The 12,912-nt window shown below is 41.2% G+C and overlaps 1 protein-coding gene across 1 annotated transcript; it reads right to left on the bottom strand.

Moving 5' to 3' along the window:
* Positions 1 to 317: 317 nt before the first annotated feature.
* On the bottom strand, positions 318 to 9,071 carry LOC112588463 (uncharacterized). Its single transcript, XM_025298606.1, has 4 exons — positions 9,021 to 9,071; positions 8,607 to 8,798; positions 8,376 to 8,462; positions 318 to 410 (listed from the first exon to the last, which is right to left on the bottom strand). Exons 1-4 carry the CDS (start codon positions 9,046 to 9,048, stop codon positions 370 to 372), a joined length of 348 nt encoding a protein of 115 aa, XP_025154391.1. The 5' UTR covers positions 9,049 to 9,071; the 3' UTR covers positions 318 to 369.
* Between the last annotated feature and the right edge of the window lie 3,841 nt (positions 9,072 to 12,912).

Here is a 12,912-nt window from a genome sequence, read left to right on the forward strand (position 1 = left end):
GTATATTTTATATACAACAACACGAACATATGTATGCGAAAACATGCAAAGATTCACATGCAAAAATCTACAAGCAATTCGCATTGATTTCAACGATATCCTGCCATATCCTACAATTTATAAAGCCAACATCTATAATCTTTTATTTTCCACTTACTGAAACGATTTGCAGTTAAATATACGAATTCGATTTAACGAAGAAATATCGGTAAAAGTAGATTAACTCTTTGAACCAAGTCATCTAACTATATTTTAGTATCAAATCGTAAAGGGTTAAATATATACACAGAAAATTTATAACTCTACCTTTAGGCCGAGTCTCATAAGCCTGAACCGGATCCTCCGGTACAGCATCTGCGTCCACTGGAACTACAGCGACTTTCGTGATGTGGTCGCAAGATATATTAGAGCTGGAACAAAAATATAATATTCCAAGTTAGTAAAGAGCGAGAAAAGAATTTTTTGGTTCGAGTGTAATTTTCGCAAATATTATAATTTAAATGTTTAATAATATTATTTTGAAGTTCCACTTTCAACTTAGCATAGCATTCTTCAAATATTTACATAATCTTGATATCTTATTGAATGAAAATTTTGAATTTCAATAGATGAAACAAATATCTATAAATATAAAGCTGTTTTAACTTTTCCAGCTTTTATAATTCATCAATTTTTTAAAAATTTCCAATAGTAAAAATAAACGAAAATAATCAGAATTATAAAATAATATAAAAATTACGAAATTATTTTATACAATCCGAATGAAACTTATTTACCAAAATAATAAAGTATATGCTCTGTATAACCTACTTGTTATAATTAAATTGCCCTCATTTTTCATTCATTCTTTCGTAGAGTATAAATTTAACGCGATATATCTCGTTCGATCTATCTTCTCAAATTCCCAATAATTTCGACTCCAACTCGTCGGTCGTTGCTCTCCATTATTCCGCAATGAGATCGTTCGAATATGCAGCATCTTCTCTACGAGTTCTAACTCATCAAACCGTCTTATTGTTAGGGATTGTAGTCTTATCTGCCGCGAGATATAACTGGCGAGCGTTCGACAGGACAATCTCATTACAGTACGGACTATTATCTCCACGCCCATCAGGTAATTTAATATAAACGCACTAATTGGGAAAAGAACTTGAGCGCATCTTGAACTACGATGCGCGAGCTGATATCGTCCAGCGAACAATATCTCGCTGCTAAGCGCAAGCAACGGAAAGTATACTTTCGAATATTGAGAAGTCTGTTGTGTATACAGCAAACCAAACTTGAAGAACGAGCTTCATAAAATTTTATTACACGAGATATGATGTCAGTGTTGCAGAATAACAAATCGACAGTATAACAAATTTATACGAAAATAAAAGTTTGCATTTTGTGAAAATGTAAAAAATCGATGAAAAATATTGATGTTAACATCACGATTGTTATTGTCAGTCGCCTATGACTCGAACGAGTCTATTTAAATGATACATAGCAAAAATAGTACATGGAAAGATTTAATTTGGTAAACGCGGAAGGCAGATTTAGAGAATGACACTGGCCAAACAGAGGTAATCATACGCAGTATGGTCAACCGTGACGTTGTAACGTTGCCGCGCATTTTCATCAAACCACGAATGAAAACGACCAGTGGACACGGAGCTTCAACAAAATGAAACGTAAATATTGGCTAAGCTACTACAGTAGACTAACTTAAAACTATCTGTCTCTTTCCCTCCTCTTATCCCCTCTACACACTTCTTACTCGTTGGTTCACCCTTATATTAATAAAGATGAGCGCATTCCGTACACCCGGCACATCGTACTAACTTCCTGAAGCCCTAACTTGTGCGAGCGTTGAAGTGTCAACGACGTAGTACTAATTTCGCGACGTGGTTACCTTCTCGCATTTGACCCGATTCCATTTTTATTCGAACAAGAAACGTCGAGACTATATCAGACCTGTCCCTGAAAAGTCCCAGAAATGTAAAGTGTCTTAATGCTCTTGCAAAAATCGTATCATCGGAAATCAGTTTGCAATCATGTCAGCAATATCGATTAAAATTATTAATATTTACGTAATAATAATTTGTTGGATCATTTTAGTATTCACAGTGCGTCTTATATTACTATACACTTTGCGATATAGGCACAGTATATAATTAATATACACATTAAATTTGTAATTAATGTAAATTAAACTGCGAGGATTTTGATCGTGTTTCCGTCAACGTGTTTTCTCGCCATCGCAGTCCGCCACTGCTGCCGTCTTATAATTTCGGTGGAAACGCTTCGTAGTCAGGGAAGTCAATTAATTAATGCACGTACAAACCGTCGCGCACGATTTCTGAGCACGGTGACTAAACTCAGCTACTGATTTCTTGAGTACACAGTAAACAGGGATGAGGGAGTAGTTCGGGTTAACCGCTGAGTAATTGCACTTTAACCAAGTTAAATCGTACTCCCGTTATTACCGCGAAGTCGAGATGTTACACAGCGGGTCTAACCCGATCAAAGCAGTTCGCCGAAGCTGCTCAGAATTTCTATAGAATTGATTTCTATAGCTTCCCACTTCACTGCGACACGTAACAAATCTTAAGCATCACATCGCCAAATTGTATCGAACTAGTCTCTTGTCTTGAAAAGCAACGTTGTAATATTCTTTTTTCTTTCGTTTGCTTTTTTCTAGTGACTATTCGTCTATAAATGTTCTGATAAAAGTTGTTAGCTGCCCACTATTGTAAATTGGAATGAAAAACAAAGACGATTATTCCGAATGCAATCTGAGAGAGTGTGGAAATTTTTCTCGTCGCGATTGTGACCGCATTTCAAAAATATCAATTATGTCAATGCGAAGTCGGGGAACGTTGGTCGATTAACTCACGCACGACTTATCAGTTGTAAGGCTACTGTTCGGTATAAACAGTTACTTTATCGAGCGCTTATCGCAAAACCCATTATAATAGCACTTATTGCACGCTCGGAGAAGCACAGCGAGCTTCTGCTGATTTGCATAATAGCCTCGCGTTGTTGTATCGCCCAGGAATCGTCAATCTCAAATTAACGGTACAAACGATTTAAAAATAATTCAAAGTAAGAGAGAATATATATGTAGATTTTTCCTTTTTTTTTTAATTGTAAATATGTTACGTCTAATAAAAAAGAACGATTGACACAATTGTACAAACGTTTCTTTCGTTCCTACTATACTGTCTAAAATTATCCAAGATTTTTAAATTTTGAAAGTAATGAATTTAAATGTTCCATTTATTAATTGACCGTTACTATTCAGAAAAATAGCACGCGTTATATCTATAAATTACATATACTTAATAAGAACTACCTCAATTTTTATCTGTCAAATAAATATTTGCGCAGAATTTTATTAGTTCTTGTTTTTATTAGCCAGAAGTATTCAACTCAGATAGTATATATATTATACCAAAGATGTGATCATTCTCCGGATATCGACGTAACTGTTTAAAAGTATATGTCAACATCAACGTGAGATATTTCTTTCGACCGCGAAAGTCATAAAAAGGTAGGATCGCCATTCGATTCGCTATTGCGAACGACTATAACGTCTCCATTTCCGTGCGTTTACATTTAAATCGGCGCATTAGCGACTGCAATTTCATTCCAATTTACAACTTCACAATCCCCAGCACCGATTCGGCGGATGAGTCTTCCAACACCCGCGCGATATTCGGGCTCGCGAGCGCATATACGTGCGTACGTTAAACGGAACGAGGTGTTCGGTGACAAAGGTACGAATTTCCCCCGGTAATTTAGCAACTTCTCGTGTGTACGTTCGTGATATTAATTGTCGGCTTGTCATACGCAACTGAACTACGTTTCAAGAACATCGTTCCGGACGAATCTCGTTTTACGTTTGAGTAACGTGTTCCGATTGAATTCCAGCTTCGTTTACTAGATTACAACTTTTATCGCGAAATTTTTCCCGCACTGTCATTCCTCACTGTTGATATATACCTTGGAAAAACAAATTTGAAGCTTTCATTCGAATAAAATAATTGCGAAATTATATAGCACAAAAATAATAACAAAGATAATATCGGTCAATTCTTCGAAGGCATAAACGAAGGTAAAAAAGACCGGAAAGAAGAGGAGAACTGTACATTTCCCAGCTAACGTTTCGCAATGAAGGCACGGGCGGAGACAGAAAAAAAGCAAAAAGTGAAAGCACGAATAAAATACAAATGGCTATTATTTGATCTCTTGAGTAGACGAATTCGAAGTATGCCGAAAGACTACTTGCAAGCGACGGTTTACTATCTATTACCGGACGACCGAGCGACGACGGTGCTGCTTGCGCAATTACTTGTCGACTGTTTGACGATCTACTCGAGGACAGAAATGCGGGAACACAGAGGAAATTGTTTAAAATATTCGTCGGAATGTCCTCGAGAACAAGTACACTTCTCTCTTACTCTTTCTCCGCTCGTTTCGACTGACATAAATTAGAATTCGGATTCCGTCGTATAGCGAGACTCTTGCGACGCAAGTAACGCAACCAACGAATAATAAGACGATACTTCGTCTTATAATTGTTTCCTTTTCTGTAATTATTTTTAATCAGCCGTAAGAACAAAGTCCTTCAGCGAACAAACGTGTAAATTTCTCCCTTAAAGTGCGGAAGTCGGCGCGAGAGAAATGACGGGAGAAACTTTACGCGAAGGCGTCATATAGAGATAACGCGAGGTGAAAGAGTTGGATTAATATCAAGATTTAAGGTGTGTGGTGTGGATCTCTCGTTCCGGCGCTGGCAACAATAATAAGCGTAGCGCACGTGTGCACAAAAGCTCTACAAATATTTGTCGGAGTTTGGTAAGACTCTCGAGACATCTTCCCGTCTCGAAGGAAGCTCTCGAGTGTCGCTACGGTGCAGTCGCTAGAGACGACACCTTCGTGTTTCTCTCGCCGAGAGAAATTCTTATCCCGCTCCTCCTTACTTTTTTCTTTTTTGTTTTACCATCGACGCTTTCTCCCAAGATTCGCGGAAGGTATTCGCAGCTCGTTATTGCGCCTCGAAATAATCGAAGATGTTATGCTTTAAGTCTGCAAATACGGTTGTCATGAAAATCAGGAATGACATTTCTTCGAAGATATGCGATTGCCTTTTCGATAAACATTGAGCAACCGTATTCACCTTTACATATGCATTGTGTGTTATATTGCATAACTTACACTTGGGAGTGTATATTCGCGTTCTATCATTTTATACGTTTTCCGTGTAAACAGCGGTATATGCGTTTAAGACTATCGGTGACTGGAATTCCCGAACGCAAGCTGGCAGCACGTAGTGCAATATGTGGTAAAGAAGTTTCTCGCTTAAACAGATAGGTACATAATGTATCCAAGCGAAAAAAGTGCCGATGATTACAGAACGTGAGGATATACGTGAGGATATTCATACAGAAAGTTCAGGTGTATTTGCAAAACCTTTGTCGTGCGATGGTTTCCACAAGGTAAAATTTCTTTGTGCAAACCTCGACTATAAATTTATTCAATTGCAAATTTCTAAAAACTTTCATTAAAAGTTCCCGTGCCAACAGTTATGCAGATATGCAGTTAGTTGAAAATCGTAATTATCTCTATTAAAGGAAACAATACCGAAAACAACAATGTGTGTCATCTAAATAAAAGAAACCGCAGATGTGTGTGTTACGCGAATAATAAAATAACGGAAAACAGAAATACGATTTTAAAATAAAATCGGGAATTTTCAAATTATGTGATTTTCCCGAAACTAAAAAAATATAATAACAAATCGATATAAAATTGCGAATTTTCTTGTTTAACCGCACATAAACGCAAGAGAAAATTCTTTATACTTCCGCATAAAAACCACAAAATAATATGCACATGATGTTTATCCAAACGTTTTTCATGAGTCTGGCTTTCAACGAATCGAATCAATGAAAAATGATGTGTTTGGCAGGTTTAAACCTGCCAGCGCAATTAATTTAGAATTACGTTTATGGAATATTTTGTATATCCGTAATTCGCGTCGCCACGATAGACGTGTGTATGTGTGTGTATGTGTTTGTATCTGTGTGCCCGCATCATCAACATCGGTCGATGCGCTCTTTCACACAACGAAACACGTTCGTTGCGCCACGGCGATTGCGAACTCGCTCGCGCGCGCGCGAACCGATTACTTTACAATCGTTAATGACACGCCGACCGACGATGGTGTTACATTAAAATGCACGTGTAGCCGCGACCGTAAGCGGCTTACAACGTGCGCACGCCCCCGCGTCGCGTCTATATTTAATCGGTGCCTACCACCGCGCGTGATCGCAGCCTAATGAAGTCGAAACTGTAAGAGGATCATCGGATGGCCGTGGGGAATAATCCGAGCGTTTGTAATATCCTAGCAGATTTGGCAAGATGTCAGAATAAATCGAAAGCTTGTCTCCAGCTGTTCCGTCGTCCTAAGCAAACAGATTTTAATGGTCGCCTGCTCCTCTCCTACTCCCACTTTCACGTTCTCTTTCTCTCTTTCCTTCGTTTTTGTAGTTTCTGCTTGTTTCCTTCGGCTGTAACCTCGTCGTTTCATTGTGCCTGAGCGTATCTTTGCGCAAAAAGTCGTTAGCCGTAACGAGGGCGATCTCGAAAATTTGTCATCTCAAACGCTCGTTTGCTTCGCTCAGTCGCTCGACAAAGCTACGTATATGCGTGACTGGTATCTTGATCTGAGATTTATTTATACCGAATTTTTGTCAATCAATGATCACCACGCATGCAGAAATTGTGGTGCGTGTAAATTATTCATTATGTCAGTGTGACTGTGTATTACAAACGTATTAAACATTTCTAAACTGAATTATGATTAAATTTTAATTTTAAAACGACGCAGCGTTTGCACACGGTTGAATTGATATAAATTATTAATGACTCGTGTAACTCACGATACTACATGATACATATAACATCGACGCACAATAATAATACTAACAATGGTAATAATAATAATAAGAATTATAATGGTAATGGTAATAACATAATAGAATTATTTATGCGCACCATTTATAACTTTATAATGCGATGTGCAACCAAGTAAAACTCGTGTATAATGAAGATCACTTCCAACGAATGAGACAATAATAACGTACGCAAATACGATTCTTGCATTTATTTCGGCCAAACATTTCGGTCAAACGTGTTAAATTTACGGATTAGGAGACTAAATCCTAAGAGCAAGAAAGTCTTCATTAAAGTAACGTCGCAGTATCATCGCAAGAGGGACATTTCCCTCATAATGGTCCCTGAACGGCGCAATAAAAAGCCTCTACTCATAAACAATTCTGTATATTTTACCGCGAAAGTCTTTTACCGTCTGTACGACGAGACCGCGATTCCCGGAACGGCACGCGACCGAAACAGCGCACGCAAAGCTCTTTTCGTGGTTGATGAATGAGCGAGATGGAAAGCAGAAACGAGATCTCATGTACTAAACGACCGGCCGAACAACACGATCGTTGCTTGATCGCGGAAATGGTTAATAGTTACATTTAGTTAACAGCTTGTGATATTAAACGCGCATGGATTTGTGCCAGCAATATATTAGATATATGTACCTGTGAATCACATTTACGGTTCATGTTCGCAACTATATTGCAACATCGGTGACTCGCCGCATCGAAAGCCTCTCAATATTGTATTTTAATATCTGTCTCGCGTATGTTATTGTTCGTATATTTGAAGCAAAAGAACTTTCACACGAGACTTTCTGGGAAATGCGACTGAAAGACACACTGTGTATAAGTATCCACATATATATATATATATATATATACATATATGTTGGTTGTTGGCCGCTTACTTCGGGGCCAACGAATCCGTTCGACGACGAGAGAAGCCGCGAATTTCTCTGGATGGAATACGTACGGTTTCTAGGCATAACGGGGTGCACGTTTAATCCTTTGGAACGAGTCAATTTCGGTGCGCCACGAACCGAGGGTAAACCCTTCCGATATACTAGGAGAGGTAAACCCTTTCGGATTCGATACGAGATAGGATTCGTCGTGGAATATAGCGGAAATAGCGCTACTCAAAATCTATTGTTTCAATCCAAAAAAGTCGAGTCGCGAGCCGAACAACGAGAATCGAGCGAATCGTGTTCCCAGCTTATTTCTTTCGATTTCTCATTTCATCCCCGCTTGAAAAAGTTTAAAAGTTCTGCCTACCATGCGGACTCGCGTAAGTTAGTTGTTTTAATACGACTTTCGTCAAGAGCATTCTTTTCGTCAAAAAGAGCATTTTTCGATAATATAATATAATGCAACATAGAAGGTATGCACAGTCTCTATGATCCTTTAATAAACATTCAATTTTTTATGAGCAATTTTTATTACCGTCGCATATTAGCGTCGTCTGATCGTCTGCTTGTTCGGTCCTACAGGTCCTCGCTCTCTCAATTTCGATTCTTCGGAATGTTGTATCTGTTAAAATCGTAGATTTGTCCTCTTTGCTGTCATCATATATCTGTTACATTCAAACCGGACACTCAGAAAAATGACGAGCGATAAAATTACTCACGTAGCCGCAAAATATGATTTCGTGAGTCATATGTTTCAACGACTTACCATCTACGTAATGCCAAACGCACGAAAAATTTGAATCGGGCGGCCATGATTGCAAGCCGCTGCGTCGTAACATCGCACGGCGTCTCACTGACGAGACCGTCGACGAAATGTCGAACGATCGTCGTGTATCATGCTCCGCCGCATTTCTCCGGTCAACTTGTGCCGTGCAACGAACGAGAATGGGCGAATGTCCTGTAAGATCGTGAAATGCCTAAGTACGATACGCGAGAATTGCAATACCAGACTCGTGGGAAGTGGGAAGGGGGGAAGGACGAACGATGCTAAGGGCAAATCGGTACATGAATGACTCAGTTTTTGTTACTTTCGACCTCCGGTCGTTTGTCAGTCCGTTTCTCACTCCATCAATTACGATATCGCATGTTCGCAAAACGTCGTACTGAGATCAGAGCTTACCTAATTCTTTATCTCTTTCTCCCTCCATTCTCAAGTAACAGCTGCATTCCAAATGAACAAGATGAGCATCGTCAAGGAAGAAGGGAAAGATGTAGAGTCACTGCAGTAAAGAGCAGGGAGTGAAAAGTGTATAGAAAGTGCAGCGAAAGAAGTCCATTAATGTGTAACGTCGCGTAACGACCAATCACGATCGACTACGGGACCAATCACAATCAATATCGACTTGACCAATCACACAAGGCTAATCTGAAACGACGCCATATCGATCGCATCGTGCACTTTCTCTTTCTTTTGCGAGCTGCGGAGCACGGAAGGTGAGCGAATGATATGATTGTCGTTTTTCACTATTTTTAGTAAATAAAATCCCGTTTAGCCATACTAAATCGGGGGTTATTCGTTTGACTTGTATCTTATTATGAGCTGGCGATAAATGAATGTCTATGCATTCGATAAGTCGTGAGAAATATGAAATTTATTCCAACGATAAACGAATAACTCAACAAACGACAACAAAATGGCGGTATAACCGCTAAACTCAGTCAGTGAGCAAATCAATTATTGATTTCAACAATTGCGACCGACCGCTCGTTTCGGACTCTGCCTCTCTAATCACGACTTTGCTATTCCGCAGTGAAGCAAATATAGGTTAAGATGATTCGTACGTCCTGTCCTACTTCGGCATTATCGGCACATATCGGCATTATGTCGCAAAGTAACACAGACATAAAGCGCCATAGTTTGTGCTATTAATGTTAGTTGAAATAATGCGATATCAGAGCTGCATAGTCGGTCAAACGCATAGTCGGTGTACGCGTGTTATTACAACCGGCAATGTAGCAAGTTTTAATTAAAAACGAAAGATTCTTTTCGCGTATTTTTAATTAATTCCGGGCAACATCAATGGCGGGCAACTTGTTTAATATTGACGGAGGTACCGACCCGTAATATTGACGTTATCCCATCACAAGGGATGCTAATTACACGAGAATAATGTAATTGAAGGCCGATCACAAGCACCAGCTTACATTTACCAGAGAGCATTGACGCGTCGCGTTGCGCTGCTTGGATACAAATACACGCTGATGTCCGATGTGCAGCTGAGCGGGAGCGAGGAAGAGAGAGAGAGAGAGAGAGAGAGAGAGAGAGAGAGAGAGAGATTCCGGGGCGAACGAGCAGGCGAGCGGGAGCGTGCGCCAGTGAACGTCGGATTTTCATACGTCGTACACATAAAATCTCGCCATACAACGGTATGCGCAACGTGAAATACAATATGGTAGAAAAAGCAAGTAATTACCTAGCACGGTAGACATGGTGCCTCAACCCATCCTCGTAATTTAATTCATTATCGCATTAGCGTGGCTGAAAGTTTTCCGGCCATTATCATTTTACACATAGAACTACATTCGTGGGCCGACTGAGAGGTTTTTGAGTTCTCGAAGTAACATGCTCATTAGGGCCCGGCTTTATATACCGCGCAATCTGAAAAACGCAAAACTGTGAATTGTGATGATAATAATAGGTGATAAATAATACCTCTTCCGCATCGTGCAAGCTGTGTAATCACGCATCTATTTCGATTTTGGTTGAGTAACATATCTCCTAGATTTAGGTTTCCATGATCGGCGATATTGTTTATTTGGAGGGATGTGTTACAGAAGACATTCGGACGCTCGAATAATTCCCGGTTTATCATTTGCGATAGTCGCGACTCCGGGTAGGAACGTTAGACCCGAGGATCGTTCCGTGTATCTCTCTCTCTCTCTCTCTCTCTCTCTCTCTCTCTCTCTCTCTCTCTCTCTCTCTCTCTGTCGTGTCACTCGAATAAATTCTACGAGCCTTGAAATGTGCACCACGCATAATCATACTATACGCGTCCCGTTCAAAAATTGGGATATGCTGCTGTTGCACACGCTATCAGCCAGCCCTGGCGGCCATTATGCCACGCCGGCCGGGAGATATGTTCCGCGTATCAATCTTGTTAGATTAATGAAGCCGTGTTTTCCGGCTTTTCGGTGCAACCGTGATTCGCATTGCCGCGCTCAGCGCGGTCGGATCGACCGGCAACAGGGGCGGGGACGTAGAGCGGAAGAAGGGTTGTACTCGTGTACTGAAACTTTCGCGAGCCCTCGGGCCTCGGAAAAACGAAGCGGAAAAATGGCCCTCGTTGCGCTCGCAACCGCCTGATAATTCAATTGTTCGTCGACGGGTCGGCGGCGGCGGCGGCGGCGGCGGCGGCGGCGGCGCACTGCGCGTTTCTTGCGCAGGCTCGAATACTGTAGCCCCGTGCGCTCGCCGATTCCCTTTGGTGGCCGAAGCGGCCGTTAATTATTCCCGCGATGCCTTGAGGCGAATTTACACGGTTCGCTCTTGACGATCACGCCGGATAAATCGACCAAAGTGAATGCATTGTAAGAACGCATTTTTATTTAGATCTTCTAAGCCGCGCAGGATAAAGACGGAGATATATACTTTATCAGCTGTGGGAGTGAAATATCTCTGACGAACGACGATAGACCGCGATTGATCAATGTTCATTAATTACAAAGAAATCATTATTAGTTGTGCTGAGCGTGATAAATGCTCGATTATTTAATATTTGAAACACCTAGCGCGATTTGTGACCGCCGCGTTTCATACATTACGGGAACATTACGCAATTCCTGTTTTTCTCGCCTCGGCTGGTTTATTCTCGAGCCGGATTACATTCGAGGCTTCGGTGTATCGACGTCGTTTCGCGTGATTTCCGGTTTACCTACTTTTCCTTCGCTGCCTATCTTATACGTAATATTGTAATCCAGAAAGAGGTAGCGAGTCGCTAATCCGATGTTAGTTAACCCGGATTCTCCGTGCAACTCTGCTCAGTTAGTGAACCAGGTACATTCGCCTGCAGCGTGTGCGTGTGTGGTGCATGTGCACGCGAACTTGAACGCGAACGCGAGCGCGAGCGCGAACGGGACTCCGCCGCGCTCGTTAGTATTTTACGCCGCGAGTCCGACTGCATCGGGTCAACTTTTTTCTTCCCGCCGCGTCGCTCGCTCTTCCCGGCGCCATCCTACGCTGATAACGCATTCCCTCTTGCGGTCCGCGACTGTCGCCGGAATAAATCCCGCGCGGGCTCGTCAGCGGGACTTTTTCCGAATTATTCCGCAGAACAGGAGGAACTCCATGCCGCACGCGCTAATCCCGCATAAACCGTCGCGACTTGCGGCGAGGTATTTTTCGCAGGAGCCGCGTAATGCGCGTGACGGCAGATGGAAAATCTGAAAATGCGGCAGCACTCGGATGGGAACGAGGAGGACGAGGCTGAGTCGAACGAGGGGGCCAGGAAGCGCGCGTTTCGCGTCGATATCTGAATGAGAAATGTTGAATAGACAGGTGAGCATTTTATTATACGCGCGAGGCTTTTGAAATTATTATTAAATTATTTCATACGCGTCTTGTATTTTTTTTTGATCTTTAAGTATTTGCAATGTCGCTTGGATTTGGAAATATTCTACAATCTCTCCGATACGTTAAACGAACGAGCGGCAGACTTCTCACGATATATCCGATTCAGGTCTAATGATTAGTTTGTTAATTGTGGAATAACATGTTCATTCGCACGGATCGCTAGGACTTGAAAACAGAATGCGCAAAATGGCACGTGTCATTCGGTATTATCAGCGTTACAGTCGCATTTTTGCGTATACAAAGACACGAATACAATTTAATAGAGCACAGATGGTGCAACTTAATTAAATTATCGTGGGACGCTGCATCGGACGGCAGGAGGAGCATTTGCAATTCTTTCGTGATTGACAGATAATACATTTTACATCTATCGCGTACACGGTGGTTTGCAGCATCCATTAGCAGATTTTACCGTGGCACTCAGCGCCGGTGAATTCATTTA

This window comes from Harpegnathos saltator, unplaced genomic scaffold (genome assembly GCF_003227715.2).
Source record: "Harpegnathos saltator strain DR-91 unplaced genomic scaffold, Hsal_v8.6 scaffold225, whole genome shotgun sequence".
Classification (NCBI taxonomy): Eukaryota; Metazoa; Arthropoda; class Insecta; order Hymenoptera; family Formicidae; genus Harpegnathos; species Harpegnathos saltator.